Consider the following 25,645-nt stretch of genomic DNA (forward strand, 5'->3'; position numbering starts at 1 on the left):
GTTTGAGGGGTTTTTTGAGACAGGGTTTCACTATGTAGCCTAGGATGGCCTTGAACTCTCAGCGATCCTCCAGGTATGAGTAATCTGAAGAGAAGTAGAGAGGGAGTTACTTTGTTTGATTGTTTTTTGGTACTGGGGATTGAACTCCGGTCCTTGTGCTTGTGAGGCAGAACCGCTGAGCTAAATCCCCGGCCCCTGGGCATGGTGTCGTAAACCTGTAATCCCAGCACTCAGGAGGCTGAGGCAGGAGGATCAACTTGAGGTCAAGGCCAGTCTGGGCTATATAGTGAGTTCAGGGCCAGCCTGAAATACAAAGGAAGACCGGCCTCAAAAAACAAAACAAAACAAAAAGTGTGGCTGGGGGAAGTGCACCTGGAGGTTCCAGGAAGTGTGTTGGTTTTTAGTAAGATTCTTTCTATATACAGTTCTCACCCCAGTTTCTAATTGTAGGCAAACTAAGTTGCATACAAGATAAACTGAGCTGGAAGTGCTTTGGACAGAGGTGCCTTGTGGGATCCAAGTGCTTGACTTTTTTGTTCACAGGCCAATGAAGTCAGAGGCCCCAGGGGAGGGAATGAGAGGGTTCCAAGTACCTGCTTCTTCCAGTAGCCATGCAGCACTGGTCGGGAGACCCAGGCACCTGTCTCTGCCTCAGCTCCTGATATCTGTGGGACAGGAAACCGCCTCTGAGACCAGGGCCACAGCACAGGACACTAAAGCCAGAAGGGCTCAGTGTGAGTTCCTTTGAGAGGTAGATAGAAAGGCAGGGGGACACAGGCACCCTAGGGAGGACTAAGGTCCTATGACGGGGGAGGAGGAGGCTACGGTAAGGGGGATGAACCTGAATGGGAAGGAGCAGGTGTTTGGGAGCTGCTGGGACAGAGATGTCGAAACCAAGCCATTCCCAGACGTCGGAGGCCGGAGGTGAAAGCCAAGGCCCATCCAGTCCGATTCCCTATGCAAGGTCAGCCCCCAACGTCCACCTAGCCGCTGCCGGAGGCCGGAAGTCTGTGGCTGGCGAGAGCTCTGGCTAACAGAGTTCTGGTCCCAAAGGCGTGGCAGAGGGGCTTGTAGAAGACCCGAAGAGTCTCCCCCAGGGCCACGGGACCACGGCTGCAGCTGTTGCGCAGAGGTGGGTGGGCCTCTGCTTACACCGCGCCCTTTCCTGGCTGGAGGACTGTGGCGGAAGCCTCTGTCCCAGCAGGGTAAGGGGAACCGCCGAAGGTCTTGCCGCAGGCACACAGTGGCGCGGGCTGGGGGATAAGGCGCAGGCCGCAGAGCAGCGCGCATCCGCCTGCCTTGCGCACCACTGCCTTCCCGCACACGCGTACACGCGAGCACAGACTTGCACCACCACACACCCACACCACTCCTCGCACGAGAGCCAGCTCCCGCCCGGCCAGGAAAACAGAAGGCGGCGGGGGCATTTTGGGAAGGAGAGAAGCCGAGAGTTGAGAGGGGAGCAAACCTGAAGCCGCGGAGCTGGGCCGGGGCCGAACCCGGGGAAGGCGCGCCGGCCCGTCCAGTTAGTCCGGGCGCGCTTCCTGGAGGAGGAGGAGGCCAATTAAGGGCCGAGCCCAAGCGATGAATGCAGAAGGCGGAGCTGCAGGCCCCCAGGAGAGGGGGGTGGGGGCCGGCGACACAGTTAAAGCGGACACCGGAGAAGCCCTCGACCCACCGCAGTCGCATTCTGGCGGGGACTGCATGGTCGTCGGGCTTCTACACAAAAACTTCCCAGCCCCGCCCAGGCCTTCGCCCCGCGTGGCCTGAGCGGGTGCGCTTGCGTTGTCCGAAAGGAGCTGGGTCTACGCGGCTTGGCCAAGCCGCCGCGGGCTCGCAAGAGCAGTCGTCTATTTACGGGGCGAGGGTGCGAGGGGGGCGGACTGCTAACCCGCCCTTGGCGACCCTTCCTCCCCTTCTCAAGGGCGGGGCTTCCGAGCGGCTCTAGGACCCAGGCGAGGTGCGGGGGGTGTGTCGCCGGCTCCCGCCCATTTGAGGTCCCGCGGCGCCCGAGGACTAGGACCCGGTGGTGAGCGCAGCAGTCCGGCCAAACTCCCGAGCCATGGCCGCGGCCAGCAGGCGCGTGTTCCATCTCCAGCCGTGCGGTGGGTGCTGGAGCCCGATGGCGAGGCGGGGCGCGGCGGGGAAGTCAAGGCATCTAGGCGGGGTCGCGGAGCCGTCGGGGCACCGGACAGCGCCCATGGGCAGGAGGACTGTGGGGCCCCCTGCCTGGGGCGCGATCCTGGCTGTGGGTCCAGTCGAGAGGGAGCCAGAGTCAAGGCGCATGACTGAGGCCTCTGCACTCTCCGTCTGGAACCCTTCAGCGTCTGAGCAAAGATGCGGCGGGTGGAGGGGTCGGGCAGCAGGCAGAGTGGTGCCCCGGGGCCTCCGCGCCCGCAGAGCTCTTCAGAGCTCGGCCCACGGCAACCCGGGAAGCCTCCTCCTAGGCTCCGCGGGGCATCCAGCACGCAGCACTGCGGGGGACCCCCTGGGCCCAGGGGCTGTGACCATGTCCGGCTCTACCAGAGAAGTCCCCGGGATATCTGGAGGGCAGCCCCGGGCGCGGTCGCGGCCAGGAGCGGGGTTCGTCCTGCGTTGTACCTGCACATAGGACGCGAATAGGAGGATTAGCCTGACCCTCGCTCTTCCAGCCCCTAGCCGGCCGCCCACCCCGCGGCCTCCGACCGCACCTTCCCTGCCTCTCCCTCTTTCGAGTTCGGCCCCGGCTCCCACCTAGCGCATCCGCCCCGACCCTAGCTCTGCGCCTGTGGGGGCGCCTTCCTCTGCACACGCCGCCCTCCTGTGCTTCCTTCCTTGCTCAGCTCGGCACAAACAGCGGCCCGTCTGAGTCCGGCGCGGGGATTGTGAGTGCACCCCGTGCCCTGTGTGTACCCTACGCACGTACCTGCCCCTTCTCTCTTCTGAATCAACTGCTCCACTTCCCTGGTGCCCTGAACAGTAGTGACGCCCAGGGGAGAAGGCCGTTGCCAGGTCCCCCTCGAGTGACCCAGGGCGCGTGGGGTCTAAAGGAGGGCCGTGCATGGGATGGGCGTTTATGGCTCCCGGATCCGAACCGGGACCGGCCTGAGGGAGAGGAGCGAGGTGCGGAGAGAACGCCTTGGCCCAGCTGCTAGACTTGGCAGCGCTGGAGTAGGGAGAGACTCGCTTCTCGTGCCCTCCCTCCAGCTCGGCGGCCGGGTTTAGATTCCGTCAGCGAAACCTGGATTAATGAACTGGGTAGTGTTAATAGTTTGGTGGGAAAAAATCCTGAGAACTGTATTCTTTGACCTTTTGCGCACCTGGGCATCTACCCCCCCCCCGCCCCGCCCCGTGAGTTAGGAATTTAATAATTTAAATCAAGGCTGGCTTCCCCTGATTTAAGGGGCTGGCTCCACAGGGGCCCTTCCCTTGAACTAATATTCCTGTTTCCCCCCTTCTCCTTTGGTACTGGGGATTGAACCCAGGGCCTTAGTGCTGAGCTACATCCACAGCCCTGTTTTATTTTTTGTTTTGAGAGCATCTTCCTAAATTGCTAAATTGTTCAGGTTGGGCTTGAACTTCCGATCCTCCTCCTGCCTCAGCCGCTCAGAATGCTGGGATTATAGGTGTGCACCACTGTGACCAGGCCTTGCTACTCTTGTTCCCCAGGGTTGGGTCCCTGGGAAGGATAAGAATAAGCAGGTGGGCCGGGGATTTAGCTCAGTGGTTCCGGCGACTGCCTCAAAAGCGCAAGGTCCTGAGTTGATCCCCGGTACCAAAAAAAAAAAAAGCAGGTTTGGTGTGGGGTGGGTTGCAGGTGGGCACAGGAGATTGTCTAGGGCTGCTCCACTGAACTGGTGACAGTTCTTTGGCTTGTCTTGCAGAAAGCTCCTCTTTGGCCACATCAAGGAATGGATGCCTTGAGGACTCCAGTGAGTACTTCTCAGGTGTGTACACAAACCTTGGCTGTCTCTAGGTGACCACACCTGCATGTCGTGGCATTGGCCACCTGTCCGTGTACCCATGCTGGTACTGGAATGCCTTTGTCCTCACTTCCAGGAGGCCAAGGTGTGGTGAGAGAGATGGCTCACAAGTCCATCACTGCCAGGTCCTGGGGGTACCGTGGTCCTGGGAGGTCAGGTGCTGGGCACCACCTGGTGTTCCCTCGCTTGATCACTGCTACAATGCCCTGCATATCTAGGCAGCCTTAGGCCACGGGTTGTGTCTGCTCTTATCTCATCCCTCAGTACCCACGCAGCCCTGGAGGGAGGCACTGCTTTGTCCCTCTAAGGAAATCTAACCTCTCTGAGCATCAGTTGTCCTTGCTTGCATGGGTCTAGCTGTCCCCTCCATGTATCTTGGCTGCCTATCCCCCTTCGTGCTGCCCGTTCTGTGCCCAGCCACTTGAGCTGGCCTGACCATAGTGCTTAGACTGAGGGTGACACACACTCACCCCGTGCCCTCGGGGTTACATATCTGGCCATCATTCACAATGGAGGTAGGGATGTAGCATCCAAGGAGCCCTGCAGGGAGCTGGGGTGCCACCCAGGCAGGTCCTTAACTAAGGGGCCTGAGAGCTGACCCTACAAAAAGGTAGGCAGGGTGATAAGATGTACAGGGCAACACGGGGAGATGGGGTGCTGACCAGGGCGGCAGAGGAGCGAGTGGGGTAGATAGGGGTTGGGGGAACTGGGAGGCTTTAAATAAGGCAGGCAGAGATGGGGAAGTATGGTTTTTCACAAGCTCAGCAACAAAAGTGAGAACATCTTGCGAGCTAGTAGTTCTCTGGGCTGTGGAGTCAGAACAAGCCTGGGGCTGGGGGTCAAGTCCCTGAGCTTGGAACATGGGGATGTGCAGAGGAAACTGGCTGACCAAGTGGAAGTGAGTCAGGGTGAGTCACTGCCTACCAGGTAGGCGTGCCGCTGACCCCGTTCCTGTCCCTGCACAGGTGTTGGTCAGGCAGTAGTGGGGCCTGGACTACAAGGGCCCCTTTTCCTGAAGTAGCCACAAATGGGGACCATCGGACGGTCCCGGAAGAGGTGCCAGCTGGGCCAGAAGAGAGGCAGGGCCCTGGGAGGCTTCCTAGAGGAGGAGGATTCCAAGTGAGCCCTAAAGAAGGCCTGGGTGGGAGGGAAGCCTACAGCTGGCTTGGAGGAGCTGGCAAGCTTGGGGTGCTGGCTGACTGGGCAGAGTAAGGGATCAAGGTGGGGACAAGGACTAGGACTGAGCCTGAGGAAGGGATGGGGGGAGCAGCAGGGCTTAGGGAAGAGAGGAACATTTGCATGTTACCAGGGAGCTTTCCTGTGGGTCTTCACACTAAGTTACATCCCTAGCATTTTGGGGGGGGGTACCAGGGATCGAACTCTCGACCTTGCACTTGGGAGGCAGGCGGCAGATCCACTGAGCTAAATCCTTGGACCCCCAGCCATTTTTTTGTTTTGTTTTGAGTCTTGCTGAGGTGCTCGAGCTGGGCTTGAAGTTGTAGTTCTCCTGCCTCTGCCTCAGAAGTAAGGTGCCTTTTTTTTTTTGGTACCGGGGATCGAACTTGGGTCCTTGTGCTTGTGAGGCAGATGGTGGAACCACTGAGCTAAATCCCCAGCCCTTCTGCCTCAGAAGTAGCTGAGACTATAGGTGTGCACAGCCTTATACGAAGTTTGGTGGGATGACATAGGAAGGGTCAGAACAGTGCAGGGGCTTGATCCCCGTAGCTGGTGTTGAGGAAAGTCTCTGAGCAGGGAGGCTTCTGCTGTGCATGCCAGCGGCCACACTGAAAGGGGCTGGGCAGGATGACCAGTGCTCCCTTGGTGGCTGGGGGCTCTCTCCTGGCCTGTGGGAGGCTTCTCATCATTTACAGAGTAGGCAGCAAGGACCTGTGCCTTGGGCTTGGAGCCCCTCCTGGTGTACAGCACTGACCACTGGGTCATCTCGGGTCTCTTGGTGACAGCTGCATCCCTGAGCTACCTCAAGAATGATGTGGACAATGCTTCAGAGGTCCGGGAAGAAAGCCTGGGGGATGAGGTCTTTGACACGGTCAACTCCTCCATCGTGTCTGGCGAGAGCATCCAGTTTTTCGTCAATGTCAACCTTGAGGTGCAGCCCTCCATATCTGGTAGGGGGGGGCTGCAGCAGGGACAGGCTGGGGGAGCGGGACCCCACTCTACCAATGAGCCCTGAGCACCCTGAGCCCTCTTCCCTTCTCCCCAGAAGGTGAAGCGCTGTCTGGCTGCGTGCTCCTGCACACATCCCGCAAGGTAAGGGTCTGGGGTCTGGTTGAGGTGGCAGGAGGGAGCTGCTTCCTGTGGGTCCCTCCTGCTGTCCCTCTCCCCATCCCTCCAAGAGTTGCTGACAGGGATTTCAGGCCAGCCCTAGGCTGAGCCTTCTCTCCTGGAAAGGGGTCTTCACCCTGATGGGCAGGGGCAGCCAGAGGGCGCCATGGAGGAGTGAGCCCCAGGAGGGACAGCAGTCTCATTCCTGGGCCTGTGTGGTTCTGGGCCTGGGGTCCCTGCAGTACCTGAAGTTAAAGAACTTTGGGGAAGAGATCCGAGCACACCGGGACCTGGATGGCTTCCTGGCCCAGGCCAGCATCATCCTGAATGAAACAGCCACCTCCTTGGATGATGTGCTACGCACCATGCTGAGCCGCTTTGCCCAGGACCCCAACAACGCTGAACCCGACTGCAACTTGGACCTAATCATGGCCAAGCTCTTTACGGATGCAGGGGGCCCCACGGAGAGTAAAGGTACAACCTATTTTTCCACCCAGCAGGGAGGTCTGGGGGAACAGCTGACCCCCTCCCTTCATTCCACCCTCAGTGCACCTGCTGTCAGATACCATCCAAGGGGTCACAGCCACGGTGAGAGGGGTGCAGTACCAGCAGTCATGGCTCTGCATCATGTGAGTTGCCAGGCTACCCCCAACAACCATCACACTGGAGCTCAGTGTCTCCTGTCCCTGCTGAGGCTCCCCAGCCACAAGTGACCCAGCTCTGGTGACACCTGGTTTGGGAGGATAGTGTCCATCATGCCATCCTATTGGTCTCTCTTCTCCCCAGTGGAGATTACCAGGGGACAAAGTCAGGGTTTGGGGGGAGCAGCTCCTGAGGGTGGCAACTCTGTCCTATGTGCCCACCTGTCCCTGCCAGCTGTACCATGAAAGCCCTACAGAAGCGGCACGTGTGCATCAGCCGCCTGGTTCGCCCACAGAACTGGGGCGAAAACTCCTGTGAGGTTCGGTTCGTCATCCTGGTGCTGGCCCCACCCAAAATGGTGAGTGCAGGTCTTGAGGTTCCAGGGGCCAGACTGCCCTGACCCCTTCTCTAAAGCATCTCTGAAGGCCTCCTGCTCATCCCTCTCCTCTCTCTCCATGGTGCTTTCCCAGACACTTCCTTGCTAGGTCCCTGTTGCACACAAATTTCCCCAGAGTTGCCCAAAATGTTGTCTTCTCATCTGAGAAGAAATGCTTTTTCCATTACTATGATTTAAACATCGTCACCTTTCTTCAGCCTGGTCTCCCCTACCCTACACTTTCTTCTAGATGACTGACTTTAAGATTTGCTGGCCAGGGCCAGAGATTTAGCTTAGTGGTTCTGGTGCCTGCCCCGAAAGCCACGGTCCCGAGTTCCATCCCCGGTACCAAAAAACAAAACAAAACAAAAAACGATTTGCTGGCTAGCAATCCCCACTCTTTCATGGGCTATATACTGTTTGGTCAGGGTACCTTGCTTTTGTAGAGGTTGAAGCTGGTGTAATTTGGGGATTCTCCCAATAAAGAAGGATTTTGAAACCTTGACTAGGGAATTATGAAGCCCCCTTCATAGGCCTTAGAAGAGCTTTAACATATAATCTTCCATTAGTTTTTTGGTGAAGTGTGTTGGGTACAGAACCCAGGATCTAGTGCATGCGAGGCAAGCACTCTACCCCTGAGCCATACCCTTTGCCCTTCATTAGCTCGCTCCTTCCCTCCCTCCCTTCTTTCCTTTCTCTTTTCTTGGTACTGGGGATTGAACCCAGAGCTTTTGCACCAAGCTACATCCCCAGCCCCTTTTTTACTTTTTATTTTGAGACAGGGTCTCACTAAGTCTCTTAAGTTGCCCAGAGTAGACTAAGACTTGCAATCCTCTTGCCTCAGCTTCCCCGAGTGTTGGGATTAAGGACTGTGCCACAACACCCATTAGCTTCTTGATGATTCTGTCTTTGCCTCTCGCACAGGCTTCCTCCAGGCAAACGGAGTGCTAAGAAAATGTCCCTCCCAAGGGTCTTATAGACATGCTGTCTGCAAGGGTACCAGGGAGAAAGGAAGGACAGTTCACGGTGACAGGAAGTGGCAGCTGGCAGGGTGGGCAGAACAGTGAAAGGAGCAATAGCCTATGAGCTGGGTGCCTTGAGGCCAGTCAACCAGCCTGGACACTGGGCTCCTCCCCGGGAAGGCAGGCTGTTCTGCAGCACAGGATGCAGAGCCCTGGGATGACAGCTCTGAGCATGACCAAGGGGCAGGTGCTGCCCCAAGGTACCTGGGCTGGGAGATGAGCAAATTGCTTAACTGGACACTTTAATTCATGGTTCATGGACACACTGACTTGGCCAACAAGGAAGAGACCAGGTACAATGGGCCTGGACCTCCTTTGAAAATCAAATAAACCAGCAGACAGTGAAAATACCACTGGGGAGACATGGCTGTTTGGGGTAATGTTTTGCTCTATTTCGGTTTCATATCAGTGGTCCTCTGTGTGTGTTTGTGTGTGTGTGTGTGTGTATGTGCTAGGGATCGAACACAGAGCTTTCTTTGTACATGCTAGGCAAGTGCTCTGTCACTAGCTATATCCCCACCCCCATCAGATTTGTGTTGCTTAGAACAACTAGTATCTGAATTTATAAGAAAAGTATTACGTTGGGTGTGATAGCACAGGTCTGTACTCCCAGTACTTGGGAGTCTGAGGCAGGAGGATCACTGTGACTTCAAGGCCACCCTGGGCTATTGTATAGTGAGTTCCAGTCCAGCCTGAAATACATAGCGAGACTCTATCTTAAAAGAAAAAGAAAAATATTACATTTTACATTGATAGTCGTTCTAGGGCCGGGGATTTAGCTCAGTGGTTTCGCCGCCTGCTGTGCAAGCACAAGGACCCGAGTTCGATCCCTGGTACAAAAAAAAAAAAAAAGTCATTCTAGTGATCTGCTGAGCTGGTGGAAATGGTGGCCAGTGTACCCCACTGCCTGAACTTTGGGGAACACTGCCAGCTCCCAGGGAGAGCCTCTGCCACCTTCTGGGGGATGCTATGCTTGCCAAGGGCAGTGTACTCTGCCTACAAGGACTACAGATGCACTCTCCATCTTCCATCTCCAGAAAAGCACCAAGACTGCAATGGAGGTGGCACGCACCTTCGCCACCATGTTTTCAGACATCACCTTCCGCCAGAAGCTCCTGAAGACCCGCACAGAGGACGAATTCAAGGAGGCATTGGTGCATCAGAGACAGCTGCTCACCATGACAATACCAAGAGCAAATGGACATGGCACAGGCTCCTTCCATGGCCATAGACACCCACAGGTACAGGGCAGAGGTGGGCATGGGCAGGAGGGGCCTGAATGGCCAGGGCCAACAAGTGCTGTCTTCTCTCCCAGCCCCCAAAGTGCAAGGACTTTATCCCTTTTGGGAGGGGCATCCGGGAAGACATCATGCGCAGGTTTCCTGTATACCCACTGGACTTCACTGATGGTATGAGGCCCTGTGGCCCACCCAGCACTCAGCCTTTCGGGCCTCAGGGCCACATGTGTGTCCATCCTGCCTCCCCAACAAACCTTCTTGCCCATCCCCTTTTCTAGGCATTATCGGGAAAAGCAAGGCTGTGGGCAAATACATAACCACCACCCTGTTCCTCTACTTCGCCTGCCTCCTGCCCACAATTGCTTTTGGATCCCTGAATGATGAGAACACAAATGGGGCCATTGGTGAGGGCCTGGTGCCTGTCAGGGCTGTGCTGGTCAGGGCCATGGTGCCCACTGCGTCCATCTGACCTCCCACCTCTGCAGATGTTCAGAAGACCATAGCTGGCCAGAGTATAGGAGGCCTCTTGTACGCGATCTTCTCCGGGCAGCCGCTGGTGATTCTGCTGACGACTGCACCCCTGGCCATCTACACCCAGGGTGCAGTGGGGATTGAGGCGGGAGATGGTGCCTGAGGCCTTAAGTCCCCACTGGGAGCTGACCATGTGTCCTGTTCACAGTGATTCGTGTCATCTGTGATGACTACAACTTGGACTTCAATGCTTTCTATGCGTGGACAGGCCTGTGGAACAGTTTCTTCCTTGCACTCTATGCCTTCTTCAACCTCAGCCTGGTCATGAGTCTCTTCAAGAGGTGACTGGTCCTTTCCAGGTCATAGGGACCATCGAGGCTGGGGGTCTGGTTAGCTGCCTGCCAGCCTCCGAGGACCTGGAACCCTGGGGGGATGGGGTGTCCCCACTGTATCCTGCACCAAGAGGCTGGAGTGGGCCAGGCCTGGGCCCTAGTCCTCTTTTTTTAGAGGTGGGGCACACAGAGCTCAGGGAACCTTGTCCCCAACAACACACCTGTCTCATGAGGCACATCACCTTCTGGCAGGTCAACAGAGGAAATCATTGCCCTGTTCATTTCCATCACCTTCGTGCTGGATGCTGTCAAGGGCATGATCAAAAGTGAGTGCAGGGACAGCAAACACCTGCTGCAGAGGGAGCTGAGCTGGGATGGGGGACTCTGGGCTAGGGTCTGACAGGGAGGACAGGAATCAAGCTAAGGCTGCTCTCACCCATGCGCTGAAGGCTGACAGGACTGCCCCAGGCAGGGTCAGACATGGAGGCAGAGGAACCGAGCCCAGTGGTGGGGTTTCAGAGCTGGAACAGGAACAATAGCAGGGCTCTGGGGATGATGGGTGGATAGGGGGGTCAGTGAGGTCCTGACTGATAGACAAGGTCAGTTTTCCCCTCTCCTCCCCCCACCCCCCAAGCCCTCTCACCCCCTCGGGGCCTCTCCCTCCTTCACCTCCCTGGGGCCCTACCCCACATTCAGGAAGCTGGGCCCTGACCTCTCAGAGCTCAGAAGACTGAGGCCTGTTGGCCTGCTCCACAGTCTTCTGGAAGTACTACTACGGTTACCACCACACAAAGAGAACAGATACCAGCCTCAACTCTGGCATCCACACAGCCTTCAACACCAATCTCCTGGCTGGTTCCATTGAGCTGGATGCCTCAAGCAGCCCAGATGCTGTGCACTCTGGCCAGGCAACTGCAGTGCTCAGCCTCCTCATCATGCTGGGTACCCTCTGGCTGGGCTACACTCTCTACCAGTTCAAGAAGAGGTGAGGTGACCCCAGTGTATGGGGAGGGACTGCACGGCTCTCAGGCCACACTGATCTCACCTGCCATCCACAGCCCCTACCTGCACCCATATGTGCGAGAGATCCTGTCCGACTGTGCCCTGCCCATTGCAGTGCTCACCTTCTCCCTCCTCAGCTCCTATGGCTTCCAGGAAATTGAGAGTGAGCAGGGACCCGTAGGTGGGTTGAGGGCAGCCTGCATTTGTTCCCTGGGGGCTGCTGGCCAAGCAGTGCTTGTCCCCTACTGCAGTGAGCAGGTTCCGCTACAACCCCAGCGAGAACCTGTTTGAGGTGGCACAGATCGACTCACTGTCCCTGGGAGCCATTGGCAGTGCCATGGTCCTCGGTTTCCTGCTCTCCCTGCTCTTCTTCATCGAGCAGAACCTGGTGGCTGCCTTGGTCAATGCACCAGAGAACAGGTATGGGGGCAGAGGAGGGCAGGGTGAGCAAGTGCCTAGTGCCCGGAAGGCCAGTGGGGCTCTGTCCATGTGTGTCTGTGCTGCAGGCTGGTGAAAGGCACTGCCTACCACTGGGATCTCCTGCTCCTAGCCATCATCAACACGGGGCTGTCCCTATTTGGGCTGCCCTGGATCCACGCTGCCTACCCCCACTCTCCACTGCACGTGCGGGCCCTAGCTTTAGTGGAGGAGCGAGTGGAGAATGGGCACATTTATGAGACGTGAGTATGACAGTGACCCTGGGGACCTGGGGCAAAGCCATGTGGACCTAGCATTGGGGCTGTATGTGATCCAGGGAAGGGTGTGGCTTAAGGGAAGACTGTCTAGAGGTGATGGAGCCAGGGGACCACACGTGACCCCCTGCTCCTGGGCCCTGCAGAATTGTGAATGTGAAGGAGACGAGGCTGACATCTCTGGGCGCCAGCATGCTAGTGGGTCTGTCCCTCCTGCTGCTGCCTTTCCCACTGCAGTGGATCCCCAAGCCTGTGCTCTATGGCCTCTTCCTCTACATTGCGCTTACCTCCTTGGATGGCAACCAGCTCTTCTCTCGTGTGGCCCTGCTGCTCAAGGAGCAGGTGGGTCCCCAGCCCAGGGGGATAGGCGGGGCAGGGCACACAGCTGTCCCTGCCCACACCTGGTAACTGCTGCCCGCAGACATCATACCCACCCACCCACTACGTTCGGAGGGTGCCCCAGAGGAAGATCCACTACTTCACAGGCCTGCAGGTCCTGCAGCTGCTACTGCTCTGCGCCTTCGGCATGAGCACCCTGCCCTACATGAAGATGATCTTCCCCCTCATCATGATTCTCATGATTCCCATCCGGTACAGGCGGGCAGGAAGGGCAGCCCAGGGCTGTGTTGTGCGGGCTGTGCTGGGTGCCTGCCACCTTCTCTCTGACCACTCACAGCTCATCTGCATACCTCTCCCTCCTGTCCACAGCTACATCCTGCTGCCCCGAATCATTGAAGCCAAGTACTTGGATGCCATGGACGCTGAGCACTGGTCCTGATCAGGCTCTGGCCACACCTTTGCCGCCCTCCTGTCCTCCCGGGTGTAGGGAGGTGCTTATGTCTGGGGGCTTGTAGTGGGCTGTGTCCTCACAGGCAGCTCACAGGCCCTGGCACTTGGGCATTGTGGGGGTTCAGTGCTATGTGCTTCCCCTCCTCTGCACATTAGCCTTCAGCTTTGGGTCAGGAACACTGCTCAGGGCAGTTTCTGTCCAGGGTGGGACTAAGCAGGGTGGGTTTTCTTTTGATAAAAGAGTCAATGTCAGGAGAGAAGCCATTTCCTTGATAGTGTAAGGAACCCACTGTGGACACTTCAGAGAATAAAGCTCCTGTTTCTATGCTTCTCTGTGTCACCCCCATCCCAGGGGAAGTGCAATGAGAGGGACTAATGTTTACTCAGTGGCACTTGTGGGTGGTTGTTGCACTTCGCACAGTGGACCCTGCAAAACATAACCCTACATAGTAGATGCTGGCCCAACAATGCAGTGTGGACCAGGAGGGTGGCCTCTTGTGCTGCCCTGTTTTGCGGCACCTGCAGGGAAAGTTCTGGAAATAGCATGAGGGACAGAGGTGGAGCCCAGTGAGGTGCTGTGGCTGGGGCAAGGGGTGAAGGCATAGACACCCTGCACAGGGTGATGGCGGGGCCAGAGGGAAGAGGGAGAGTGGCAGAGGCCAGCATGTGAGGGGTTTGGTGGAAGGATGAAGGTTCCACACTTGGCCAGGGTCCATGACAGTGGCAGCCAGAACAGAAATACAGATCCGGGGCTCAGAGTACTCCAGGGTACCTCCAGGAGCAGCAGAGATGGCAGACAGGAATACCTGGCTTACTCTGAGTTGACAAATGCCCCATGGACTAAGATATTTTGGATTAAGGTGGTGGAGGAAGGGATTCACTATGCTCAACACAGAAAAGGTACTAATATCTAAAGTATACAAGGAATTCTTGGAAACCAATAAGAAAAAGACAAAACTCTAGAGGCAATGGCTTCAAATGGGAAGAGGGAGCCCAAAAGGCTAATAGGAAAGGAGATGCTCAAACCTCTTGGTAGGGCTATGGTGTGGCTCGGAGGCAGAGGACTTGCCTAGTATGCACAAGGCCCTGGGTTTGATCCCAACATTGCAAAACACAAAGGCAAAAAACACTTGGTAATCACCCTGCAATGAATGTATGTTATGTTTTGCAACATGTGCTTAAAAAGACATCCACAAAAAACAAAAATCCCTTCGTAATCAGATAAAAGCAAGCTAAAAAAAAAAAAGAGGTGCCACTTTACCCTTGATAGACTGGCAAAAGTCAGAGGTTGGTGCTACAGTGAAAGATAGGGCCCTAGGGCCCGGGATGTAGCTCCAGAGCTGCACCTGCCTGCCAAGTGCATAAGATTCTGAGTTCAATTCCTGGTACCAAAAAGAAAAAAAAGAGGAGACAAAGTATGCACCCAAGACAGAGCTCAGGAAGAAGCCAAGCTTCTGCAAACATGGTTGTCCTGCTCCAAGTCCCATGTGCCCACTCCATCCACCTGGCATATGATTCTGCTTGGAGGGCCCTTCCTCAGCAGCCTGGCTCTTCATTCTCTACAAGAGGGGCCATCTCCAGAGGCAGGCAAAAAGTAGGCAGACATAATGCTCCCAGCAAGGAGGCCACTCAGGAGGCTGGGCTAGTGATGGCACTTCCGGGGAACCACCCAGTCGTGCCTGGCAGGCAAGAAGGGAGGGAAGGAACCATATTCTGTCCTCACCCATGTGCAATGCCCCGGGTGAGGGAAGACAGTTCTGAGGAGAGAGCCAAAGCTAAGCACAACCTCACCAGGACTGAGAGCAAGGATTGGCAGAGGCTCCTCAAAGCTGTCTGGGAGCATAAAAGTTAGCCTGGGAGTGGCACCAGCATGAGGGGCCCTGCCCTAACCTGCCTTCTGTCCTGACCCATTTTTCTCAATGTCCATGGGGTTGTGCACCCTTCCTTACCAGAGAATGGCCTTTCTCTGATAATGCAAGGCAGCCACCTTCCCAAGTCCCACCCAAGAAATGGCTTCCCCAAGGCAGAGTGAGGCTCTGGGGCAGCTGGACCAGGCCTCCAGAGGGGGCCCCAGCCCTCAGGCTGAACGGTGGCCTTCCATCCCCCCCCACCAGAAAGATAACTTAGTGTTATCACACTGACATTTTAAACCAGGTGTAATGGCATGCCTAGAATCCCAGCACTATGAAGCAGAAAGACTACAAGTTTCAAACCCAGCCTGGGCAACTGAGTGACTTGGTGAAACCCTGTCTCAAAAAATAAAAAGGGTAGGACTGGGGATTTAGCTCAGTGGCACCTCGGCCTGCCTCACAAGTGCAAGGTCCTGAGTTCAATACTAAGTACCAAAAAATTAATTAATTAAAAGGGCATAGGGTTGAATCCCCAGTACTGGAAGAAAAAAATATATATGAAATGGGCCAGGGATTTAGCTCAGTGGTTCCGTTGCTTGCCTTGCAAGCACAAGGACCTGAGTTCGATCCCTGGTACCAAAAAAAAAAAAAAAAATATATATATATATATATGCACACACACACATATGAAGTAACATTTTAGCTACTCTAACATACAGCATAAAGTAGAAACTAAACATGGCACCCCCCCCCCATCCATCAAAGACCACGAAGGCCATATGGTGGTAGCATCATCACCTGAAGGGTGAGTGGAGAGCACGGACCTGGCACAGAAAGAGGACAGCCCACAACCAGGACTTGGAGAACAAGAGGAAAGAATTCAGCACAGAAGATGTAATAAGCCAGCAAGAGTAGGTGAACACCCTTGCCACAGCACTGCCCTTGTCCCGTCCCCTACTTCCCCCACCCCCAGCCCCACCCCCACCAACCCAAAAGGCTTCCTGCACCTGTCAAAGGGAACAGACAACAGCCTGAGGCAAGGTTCAAAGCAAACACATCTAGTTTATTTTGGAAACAATTTCCTTCCGGAATTTTTATTTGCTGCATTTTAAAAACATCTAAGGCTGTTTACCCAGTTTTCCCCAAACCCTCAATCCTGCCAAGACATTTTTGTTTGTTTGTTTGGTACCAGGGATCAAACTTGTCCTTGCACTTGTGCAGCAGGCGGCAGAACCACTGAGCTAAATCCCCAGCCCCAAGCCTTTTTTTTTTTGGTACCGGGAATCGAACTCAGGTCCTTGTGCTTGCGCAGCAGGTGGCAAAACCACTGAGCTAAATCCCTGGCCCCCCAAGACTTTTTTTAAGACAGGGTCTCGCTGTGTAGTTCAGGCTGGCCTTGCTCTTGCAGCGATCCTCCTGCCTCAGCTTCCCTAGTGCTGGGATTACAGGTGTACACCACCACGCCCTGGCTCCAAGACTGGTTTTTATCACTCAAGATCCTCTCAGGATCCAGGCCTGGAGACTGTAGGAGTAATCACTGAATCCACAAGGACCAATACTGGTGTCAACCTGCCCAGCGCTTCTGTGAACAAAGCCTTGGCTCTTCCACACCCTGGCAAAGCTGCCTCCACACCCCAGTGAATGCCTGATGGAGGCACTGAGGTGTCTGCCTGATGGGAGAGGCTCCCAGCTAGCTCTCCCCAGATCCCCAGCCCGAGGCACCTCCTCCAGCCCCAGGAGTCAAGCTGCCAAAGTACTGCTGCAGCTCAAGCAGGGCCCGGAAGCGATGGGAGATGGCATTCTTCTCTGCCTTGGGCATCTCAGCGTACCTGAGGGGTCACAGCAGCATCTCAGAACAGGGGGCCCAGATCCCAGGAGGATGTGCACCCAAGCCCAGCCCCACAGCCAAAGCTTAGGAGCTCCAGGGAAGAAGGGTAGGGACCACTGGCACAACTAGATAATTTTTTTAAAATTTTGACAATTTTAACTTTTTCTTTAGATAGAAAACAGTATGAATGAACACCGAAGGATAGTAAACCTGCTCTACTGCCTCCAGAAGTTAAGGAAAGCTGGGAACTGGGATGAGCCCCATGATTGCTCAGCTTTGTTATCTGTTGACAGGAAGCACTGGGGCCTAAGAGCATAAACACAGCAGCCTCTTCTAATGCACTGGGTGGGCGGGGGGGGGGGGGGGGGGAGCTGGCCAAGAGCCCATCCTCCATGCCAGGACTCTAGTGAGGTGAGAGTCCACCCCTGCCTGGGGCTTCAGACCCTCACAGGCCAATACAGTAGCTACTGTCCCCATAATGCTGTGTAAGTTCTTCACAGCCAAATAAAAATGAACACTGTTCCTCGGCCTAGTTCCATTGCACATGCTCCATAGCCACACATGGCTAGTGGTGACCCACCAAACACTGCACAGGGAGAACACTTCCTTCCTTGCTTCCTTCCTTCTCTTTTTTCCTTCCTTCCTTCCTTTCTTTTTTCTTTTTGAGACAGGGTCTCAATATGTAGTTCAGACTGGCCTTGAGCTCACTATGTAGCCCTGGCTGGCCCCAAACTCATGGTGATCCTCCTGCCTCAGTGTTTCAAGTGCTGGGATCACAGGTGTGCACCACCATACCCAGCAAGAAAACATTTCTAAGTATCACCAAAGATCATTCCTGGACAGTGCTGTTTCACAATGTCTTCTGCCCTGTGTGGCTACTGTGAGGCCCCAGGCTATGGTTCCTAAAGGTCTCTCCAGCCAAGAAGCCTGATTTCGACAAACAAGAGGGGTTTGCCGTGAAGTCCTGAGAATACCTAGTACTGTAGGGTTGAAGGTACCCACCAGAGGCCACTAAAGTATGAACATTTTGCCTATGCCAATAAAACAGCTCAGAGAATCATCTCATAAAATTGTTGGGTTTGTACATGTTAAGCCAAGACCGGGGGAAGAAATCACTGCTTTCATGCCTGCTCTGAGGGGAGCTGCAGCCAGAGCCCAGGATGCCCACCTCCACCTGCCATGGACAGTCACCCAGATTCCTTGTGTCCACCCAGCAGAGCTGAAAACGGCACCCTCGGAACCCACCCTGCCCATATCCATGTGCCTGTACTGGGGCAAGGCACCCACCCAATCTATGCCCCAGGGAAGAAATTGGGGGCTCCTTACGTCTGCTCGTATCCATCAGGCTGAAAGCAGGGGTCCCAGCCAAAGTCCCGGCAGCCTCGGGGAGCTACAATCTGGCCCTGCCACAGGAAAGGGGACAAGTATGTAACTCGGCACTGGAAAGGTCGTTTGAGTTGGGCTACTTTGTGAGTTGGATTAAACTGGATAGTTCAAGGGGTTCATAGTGCTTACAGACATTTGCTGAATACATAAATAAGTGCAGAGCAGGGCCGGGCATGGTGGTGCATGCCTATAACCCCAGCACTCTGGGACACTGATGCAGGAGGATCAAAAGTCCAAGCACAGCCTGGGTAATTTAGCAACTTAGTTAGACCCTGTCTCAAAACTTTAAAAAATTAAAAAGGGCTTTGGATGTAGCTCAGGGTGAAGGCCTTGGATTCAATCCCCAGGATCCAACCCCTCTCCCCAAATTCAGGACATACAGGGAGGAACCGTGAACTTGATTGGTCCACCAACACCTCTGGGGCCATCCTCCCTCTCTACACTTTTGATAAACTGTGACCTCATTCAAGAAAAATGAGCTGATTTTGAAAAATCGACAGAAAACATTTTAATAGGATTTAAGGGCTCTGAATTCGACGGATAAGCCCTATGCTTACACTATTCCTCAAAACATAAGGGTGGGGCCAGGCATAGTGGCACATGCCTGTAATTCCAGTACTCAGGAGACTGAGGCAGGAGGATCACTTTGAGCTCAAGGCCAACTTGGGCTACATAGTGAGTTCAAGGCCAGCCTGAACTATATAACAAGAGCCTGTCTCAAAACAAACAAACAGCAACCCCAAGAGTGGTGAACAATGACCAAGTCATGCAGAGCCAAAAGCAGATTTCGGCTTTTGCTAGTAGAGTTACATGACCACAGGCAGTTACTAAACTACTCTGAGCCTCACTCATGCGACAAATGTTTTGTGAGTGACTGCAGTGGACCAGGCAGTGTTCTCAGCCCTAAGGTCCCAGAAAACCTAACCTTCTCCTCCTGCAATGGATGTGAGACACAGGGGGGATGGGGACTGGCATGCAACCAGGGCAAGCAATAGAGCTGGAACAATAGGGCATGGTAGGGGGCACAATGACACAGGCGCTGTCACAGGGAGGCTGCTAGTCAGTCACTCTGCAGGAAGTAGGCCCACAGTTAAGTAGACATTTCTGGGAAAGCAGCAGACATCTCCAACTAATCTTTAACAATTTAACCAGGCAACATGACCCCGCAATCCTGCTCCTGGGTATTTCTCCCCCAAAAATGAAAACAAAATCTTAATTGTGGTTGTGTATTATGGCTAAGATGTGGAAGCAATCTAAAGGTCATTGACAGATAATAAACAACAAAATATAGTCTGCATACAACTGAATATTCTTCAGCTTAAATTCATAGGAAACTGTTGTGTTATAACATGGATGGAGCTTGAGAACATTATGCAAAGTGAAATAAGCCAGTCACAAAAAGACAAATATCGTATTACTCTACTCTGTGTGGCATCTGAAGTAGTGAAACCCTCAGAAGGAGAAGTAGAATGGTGGTTGCTAAGGGGGTGGAGGCAAGGAGGAAAGGAGAGTTGTTCAATGGGTAGTTTCAGATTTGCAGGGCTGAAATTTTCTGGAGATCTGGGGTCCAACAGTGTGAATATCTTTTTTGGGGGCGGGGGGGTACTGGGGATCGAACTCAGGACCTTGTGCCTCCAGGGCAGGTGGTGGAACCACTGAGCTAAATCCCTGTCCCAGTGTGAATATTCTTAACCCTACTGTACTGTGCATGTAAAAATGGTGCAGATGGTAAATTTTGTGGTATGAGTTTTTTTTACCACCATCAAAAAAAAAAATAACCAGGCAGGGTAAAATGAAATATCTGCAGACAGCCCCCAGAGGAACATTGGATTTGATACTGGTAGGAGGAACTGAGGAGTGACAAGGCAGAAGCTGAGTGGCTGGGAGGCTCTGGTCCTTGAGAAAAGCAGCCAACTCTAAGGGCCTGACAGGGAGTGCTGAATGGTAACTGGGGAAGGAATGACCTTGGGTGAAGAATTAAAATACTAGGCTGTAGGTAAAGCGCTTGATTAGCATGTGTAAGGGCTTGGTCCTGATCTCCAGCAGCACCACCAAAAAGTAATAATAATAATAATAATAATAACAACAATAATAATAATAATAATTTAAATTCTATGAAACGTCATAAAGTCAAAGGAGGCTGTACTTTGGCAGATGGATAGTAACTTTGAGTGGGGTAAAGTCTGGGCTGTTAATGTAGCTTTGGGCTTATTTTGCTTTTTGAGGCGGGGTCTTACTGTGTAGCCCAGGCTGGCCTCACACTATGTAGTCTTGAACTCCCTAAACTACCTCAGCCTCCGGAGGGATAGCTTTGGGAGTGGTTACCTTCAGTCTTACCAGCACACAAGGACAAAGATTTGGATGCATCAGCCTCAGGAGCTGTTAGCCAGAAGCTTCAGGGGTCAAAGAGATTTAGGGACTGACAATACTTCTTGTTACAGTGCTCACAGGTACTTCATGGCATGGCTATGGCAAGCAACTCTGGGCGGTTTGCCCAGGTCACAGCGGCCCCTGGTGGCAAGTCGAAGAACAGTGCCTGAACAGATACTCACCGAGGTCCGGCCCCTGAACAGGCTCACAGGCTCGCTTGGGTCCCCTGTGCTGAGCGCGAACGTGCAGAGTGCATAAGCCGATTTGTCCTCGAAGCCAGCCAGGAGTTGGTGCAAACCTGTGGACACGTGAGGTGAGGGCTCAGTGCACCCGTGCTGCCCAACGTTCTCCTTCAGAAACCCACCCGGATGGGAAAGGCACCCCTAAACTGGAATAACATGGATTGGAGCTGTGAGGGCTTCACCTTAGCCCTCAAGAGGAGGCTCAAATTCCAGGCTCTGGATATGGTTTTTTGTTTGTTTACTTTTCAGTACCGGGGATTGAACTCAAGACCTTGCGCTTGCTAGGCAGGTGCGTTTTGTTAAATCAGAAAATCAGAGCCGGGGATTTAGCTCAGTGGTGTCCCTGCCTGCCTCGCAAGCCAAGCGCAAGGTCCTGAGTTTGATCCCTGGTACTGAAAAAAAAAGAAAGAAAGAAAGAAAATCAACCAATATAGTGTAGACTTGATTCCTAATGAAAAATGAATCAACTGTAAAAAAGTACTTTGGTTACAACCAAGGAACTCCCAAACTAATTATATAGCACTAAAAAATTAGCTGGAGGCAGATGGTGGCAGAGCATATGCTCAGCATACTCAAGGCCCTGGGTTCAATCCCCAGAACCAGATTAAAGCAACTAAAATTATGTATATTACAAATCATACCTGTGTACCTATATATAAATTAGAACTTGTGCTGCTATCCTGAATAATGGAGGCAGGTGTCATTTTTTTTTTTTTAACTTGACAAATAATTGTATATATGGGGGGGTGTTATTTTTGTGGTGCTGGGCATTGAACTCAGGGCCTCCACACTGAGCTACATCCCCACACCTTTTTCACTTTTTTATTTTGAGACAGGGTCATACTAAATTGCTAAGTTGCCCAGGATGGGCTTGAATTTATAATCCTTCTGACTCAGCCTCCAGGGTGCTGAGATTATAGGTGTGCAGCACCATTCTTGACATCATTATTATATAATATTATACTACCTTACATATTTGAAATGCTCTATATTTCTTAAAGCACCTTAGAGGAACATTCTTGATGTGAGGGCAATCTGGTTGCAACGTTTGTCACTCCACTAGTTGCTAGGGTTGGTTCAGCCAAATTGGTTGGGTAACTGGGTATCCCCTTCCTTCTCCACTCTATGTGTGTCCCTCCTAAAAGCTCTGCCCTCGGTTAAACAGGACATCTTTCCCCAATAGAGGAGGGCCATTCTTTGGTCTGGGATATAGGAGTAGCTGTGTTCTCCTGCTAGAACCTCCAAATAGCTCTTAAGAGGAAACAGTGTGACCTGCACCTGTGGGTGGCTGGGAACAGATTTATGGGGCCTAGGAGGGCAGCCCCCTCCCCCAACCCGCAGCCCAGGTCCTGGCAGAAGCAACTGCAGGCAGTCACTAGGGGCAGTCACTAGGAAGTCACTGGGTCTCCTTGATACCCAGAATCAACTACAGTGGCCTGATCCCTCAAACTTACACCTGCCACCTCATCTCAATGCTTTGGTGCACAGACAAGATATGAGCTGAGGTTACAGAAGGGAGGCTCAATGGTGGTAGCTAGAACCTGGGACTTCCTGGTCACTAGTAGAAGACTACCAGGGGATTCTCAATTCCCAACAGATCCAAGGGAAGAAAAAATGGGGATAATACCTTCAGGCTTTAACTTCTCCAGAAACCATTTTCTGCAAAAGAAACAAAAAGTCAGATATCTCGAGCAGAATAATCTTCCTATAGGATCTGAGCTCCAGGACAGCTAAGAGGAAATGAGAAGGAATGCCTCAAATCAAAACCTAGAGAAATAGGGCCCAGAGATTTAGCTCAGTGGTTTTGCCACCTGCTGCACAAGTGCCAAGGACCTGAGTTCAATCCCCGGTACCAAAAAACAAACAAACAAACAAACAAAACCTAGAGAAATAATCTAGAGGCTGGGGGTGTGGGGGTAGAGCATGTGGTTAGCATCATGTGCAAGGGCCTGGGTTCAATGTCCAACATCAAAGAGAGACAGAAATCATCTAATAGGAAAAAGGAAATGGAGGCAAACATGCAATGCATGGAAAAAAAAATCAATTGGGCTGGGGATTTAGCTCAGTGGTTTTGCCTCCTGCTGCACAAGCACAAAGACCAGAGTTCAATCCCTGGTACCAAAAGAAAAAAAAAATCAATAAACAAATGAAGGCTTCAACCTCATTTGGTAACTAGGGAAATGCAAAATAAAACTGTATGTGATTTTAAAAAAAAAACTACATGTGGGCCAGGGATTTAGCTCAGTGGTTCCGTCACCTGCCTGGAAAGTGCAAGGACCCGAGTTCCATCCCCGGTACCAAAAAAAAACCAAAACGTGATTAACATTCACATCCTCCAAAATGCAATTATTTTGGGTTTTTTTTTTTTGAGACAGGGTCTTGGCTACATAGTTCAGGCTGACCTCGAACTTGCAGTGATCCTTCTGCTTCTGCCTCCCAAGTGCTGGGATTATAGGTGTGCATCACTATATCCGGCTCAAAATGCAAATTTAAAAACTCATAATATGCTCAGTGCTAGAAAGGATGTGGAACAATATATACTGTAGATATAGGTATATAGAGGTGTTATTGCTTTGGCAAACAAACTGGTCATCCAAAAAGTTAGAGATATATACTCAAAACCAGCAATGGTACTTCTGTACATATGTCCCCAACTACAGGGGACTTCAAATTGGGTTGTGTCCTAGAAATACACAAAAGACCTTCTAAGGGGGTCCAGGGTACTGGATAATTTTAAGGAAATCAGTTTTCAGATTTTAACTTCCTTATTTCCTCTTTCCTGAAACTGATCTGCCCATGAATGTACCTGAAACTGAGTGGGTTCCCCTCTTCCCATCTCCACTTACACAATTACAGTCTCACACTTTACAAAAGAAAGGCACACCTCTCCTGTATTCCTAATCCTTTCCTGGGACAACTGACATACTGGTGTTGATGCCAAGATAGTGAATGATCCACAGTATCTGGTAACCAATCATTTTGCATAATAGTGGTTTGTGGCTGAGGCCTTCCAGAGGAGTTCATGTGGACACTTACATGTAGGGGCCAGGAAGCCCACCAAGGGCACTGAAGCACAAACAGGTATCTTCTACCAGGACGGGTCCCTGCACCTGCAGCACAAGGACATGCATCCCTGAGACCTGCACCCAGAAGTAGGCTCCAACCCTGCCCAGAACCCCCAGGCCACCTAGGCTGGGGCCAACCCCACAGCTAACTGAGATCTGCAGCAGACAGAAAATCATCATGGCCACAGGCCCAGCCCTCTATCTTCATTTTAGAGACGGGGACCACAGCACTGGCAGGCATGCAGCTTGTTCCAGACACACCAATGGAAGTATTGGGACCCATATCCAGGCAGCTTGACCTTCACACTGTGCTCCTTTTCAGTTTATAAAGATGTGTGAGTGCAGGGATGGGGTGGGGGAAGAATGTAGGGCTGGGTTTCTGTACTTGAGCTGGGGAGGCTATGGGTGGACAGAGCGAATGTATGTGCGTGTATGCGTGCGTGTGTGTGTGCGTGCGTGCGTGTGTGTGTGTGGTGGCCTGGGGGAGACACCATACAGTCAAGGTGAGGACAGGAAGGCAATGTCCCAAGGCCAACATTAACTGAGGCTAGCCTAGCTAGGCCTGGACAGGTCCTTGAAATCACAACAAACTGCCCCTTCTAGTGTTCTCTGCTATTCCCAAGAGCACTGTGCCAACAATGGTGAGTGTGGGACTGACAAGGGATAAGTACCTGGCGCGCAGCCTCCCGACACTTCTGAATGGAAATTTCATCTGGCTCGCCCTGGTACTCTGGCACTTTTCAGGAAAACAGACACAGTCAGTCATAGGAGGAAAGAAAAATGGAACCATCTTTTAAAAATACAACAAAACAGAGACATACAGTCAATCTTCTGTGCCACCAAAGTGCATGGAAACTTATCTCCTAGAATCTGAACGACCTGTTTCAAAATAAAGAACATTTATTACCAGGTGTTAGTAATTCTCCATTACTACGTGAACTGTCATCCACCTTTCTCATGAGCTAACTCTCTGGCCAGTCCCCTAAAGCATGCCAAATCAAGCTGGCCATGGTAGTGCATGGCTATAACCCCCAGCACTTGGGAGGCTGAGGCAGGATGATTACTGTGAGTTCAAGGCCAGCCTGAACTACATAGTGAGACCCTGTCTCAAAAATAAACAAACAGAGGGCCGGGGATTTAGCTCTGTGGTTCCACCACCTGCCTAGAGCAAGGACCCATCCCTGTATCCCAAAAAATTAAAAAAATAAATACCAAGTCAAGCCTGTAAGCTTCATCCCAGCCTTCAGGGTCTCACTCCAGCCAATTAGCAACCCGTCTCCTATCCCTCTGTCCTCTCCTACTTAAGTCTCTGCTTTTGCTACTCCCTCCCTCACCCCATATAATATACCCTCTGCCCATCTCAGTGCTCCACCATCTCCTAGGCCAGGAACACCCTATCAGGAGATACCCAGAATTCAGGAGGCCTGTGAACCCAGATGGGAAAAAAAATTCTTCATTTTTATGACCTCTAATAGAAATTTATCCCCTTTTCAGTTATGAATACAGGTAACAAATAAATAGTATTGATAGTTCCCATGACGTTTTTCTTTTGTTTTTTGAGACAAAGTCTCACTATGTAGTCAAGGCTGGCCTTGAACTCCTGGCATTCCCCAGCCTCCAGAATGCTAGAATTATTTGCCTGTGCACCACGCCTGGCCTGTTTTTGTTTTTTGAGACAACTCTCACAAAGTAGTTCAGGTTGGCCTTAAACTCAAAATATATTAGTTGCCAGGGATTTAGCTCAATGGCTTCCACGCCTGCCTCACAAGTACAAGGTCCCGAGTTTCGATCCCTAGTACCAAAAAAAAAAGTTTGCAAACAAAATATATTAGTTGAGGCTGGCCTATCACTTTTGGTGATACTCCTGCCTCAGCCTCCCAAATGCTGAGATTACACATGGGTGCCACCACACTTGGCTATGACTTTTAAACCATTAAAATCACAGATCTTGTCATGTTCCGTTATAATTGTTGTCTATATCTCAAAATATTTACAAGGGAGAGAGGGAGAAAGAAAAAAATTACAATTCTAAAATTTTCAGTGCTGGAGATCAAACCCAAGGCCTTGTGCATGCTAGGCAATTGTTTTACCACTA

The 25,645-nt window shown here is 52.5% G+C and overlaps 2 protein-coding genes across 7 annotated transcripts in view; one reads left to right on the plus strand and one right to left on the minus strand.

Annotated features, from left to right (window-relative positions):
- Nucleotides 1-110: 110 nt before the first annotated feature.
- Nucleotides 111-25,645, minus strand: part of Itpa (inosine triphosphatase) — a 30,467-nt gene continuing 4,932 nt past the window's right edge. For 2 of the 3 annotated variants that reach the window (XM_004840721.3, XM_004840720.3), the window contains exons 2-8: nucleotides 24,372-24,429; nucleotides 24,222-24,286; nucleotides 23,522-23,595; nucleotides 22,113-22,144; nucleotides 20,426-20,541; nucleotides 17,814-17,890; nucleotides 15,702-16,488 (exon numbers count right to left, since the gene is read on the minus strand). In XM_004840721.3, the coding sequence (XP_004840778.1) occupies nucleotides 16,350-16,488; nucleotides 17,814-17,890; nucleotides 20,426-20,541; nucleotides 22,113-22,144; nucleotides 23,522-23,595; nucleotides 24,222-24,286; nucleotides 24,372-24,429 (561 nt within the window). In that variant the 3' untranslated portion in view covers nucleotides 15,702-16,349. Of the gene's footprint in view, nucleotides 2,602-15,701; nucleotides 16,489-17,813; nucleotides 17,891-20,425; nucleotides 20,542-22,112; nucleotides 22,145-23,521; nucleotides 23,596-24,221; nucleotides 24,287-24,371; nucleotides 24,430-25,645 lie in introns of those variants that run through there. The other variant, XM_013070700.3, reaches the window with a different exon arrangement.
- Nucleotides 1,966-15,037, plus strand: Slc4a11 (solute carrier family 4 member 11). Of its 4 annotated transcripts, none has more exons than XM_013070699.3 (20): nucleotides 1,966-2,105; nucleotides 3,864-3,926; nucleotides 5,924-6,088; nucleotides 6,184-6,230; nucleotides 6,488-6,719; nucleotides 6,793-6,874; nucleotides 7,122-7,245; nucleotides 9,323-9,526; nucleotides 9,601-9,694; nucleotides 9,802-9,927; nucleotides 10,009-10,122; nucleotides 10,203-10,335; nucleotides 10,579-10,652; nucleotides 11,158-11,311; nucleotides 11,385-11,491; nucleotides 11,580-11,748; nucleotides 11,835-12,008; nucleotides 12,167-12,362; nucleotides 12,442-12,611; nucleotides 12,729-15,037. In XM_013070699.3, exons 1-20 carry the CDS (start codon nucleotides 2,063-2,065, stop codon nucleotides 12,796-12,798), a joined length of 2,541 nt encoding a protein of 846 aa, XP_012926153.1. In that variant the 5' UTR covers nucleotides 1,966-2,062; the 3' UTR covers nucleotides 12,799-15,037. The 4 variants fall into 4 exon arrangements, with proteins under 4 accessions (XP_012926153.1, XP_004840773.1, XP_021110652.1 ...); XM_004840716.4 differs by having other exon boundaries at nucleotides 11,083-11,311; nucleotides 12,729-15,035; XM_087188717.1 differs by lacking the exons at nucleotides 1,966-2,105; nucleotides 3,864-3,926 and adding an exon at nucleotides 4,683-5,081 and having other exon boundaries at nucleotides 11,083-11,311; nucleotides 12,729-15,035.

This window comes from Heterocephalus glaber, unplaced genomic scaffold (genome assembly GCF_053883595.1).
Source record: "Heterocephalus glaber isolate CG9 unplaced genomic scaffold, H.glaber_assembly_v1.0 deba00001532, whole genome shotgun sequence".
Classification (NCBI taxonomy): domain Eukaryota; kingdom Metazoa; phylum Chordata; class Mammalia; order Rodentia; family Bathyergidae; genus Heterocephalus; species Heterocephalus glaber.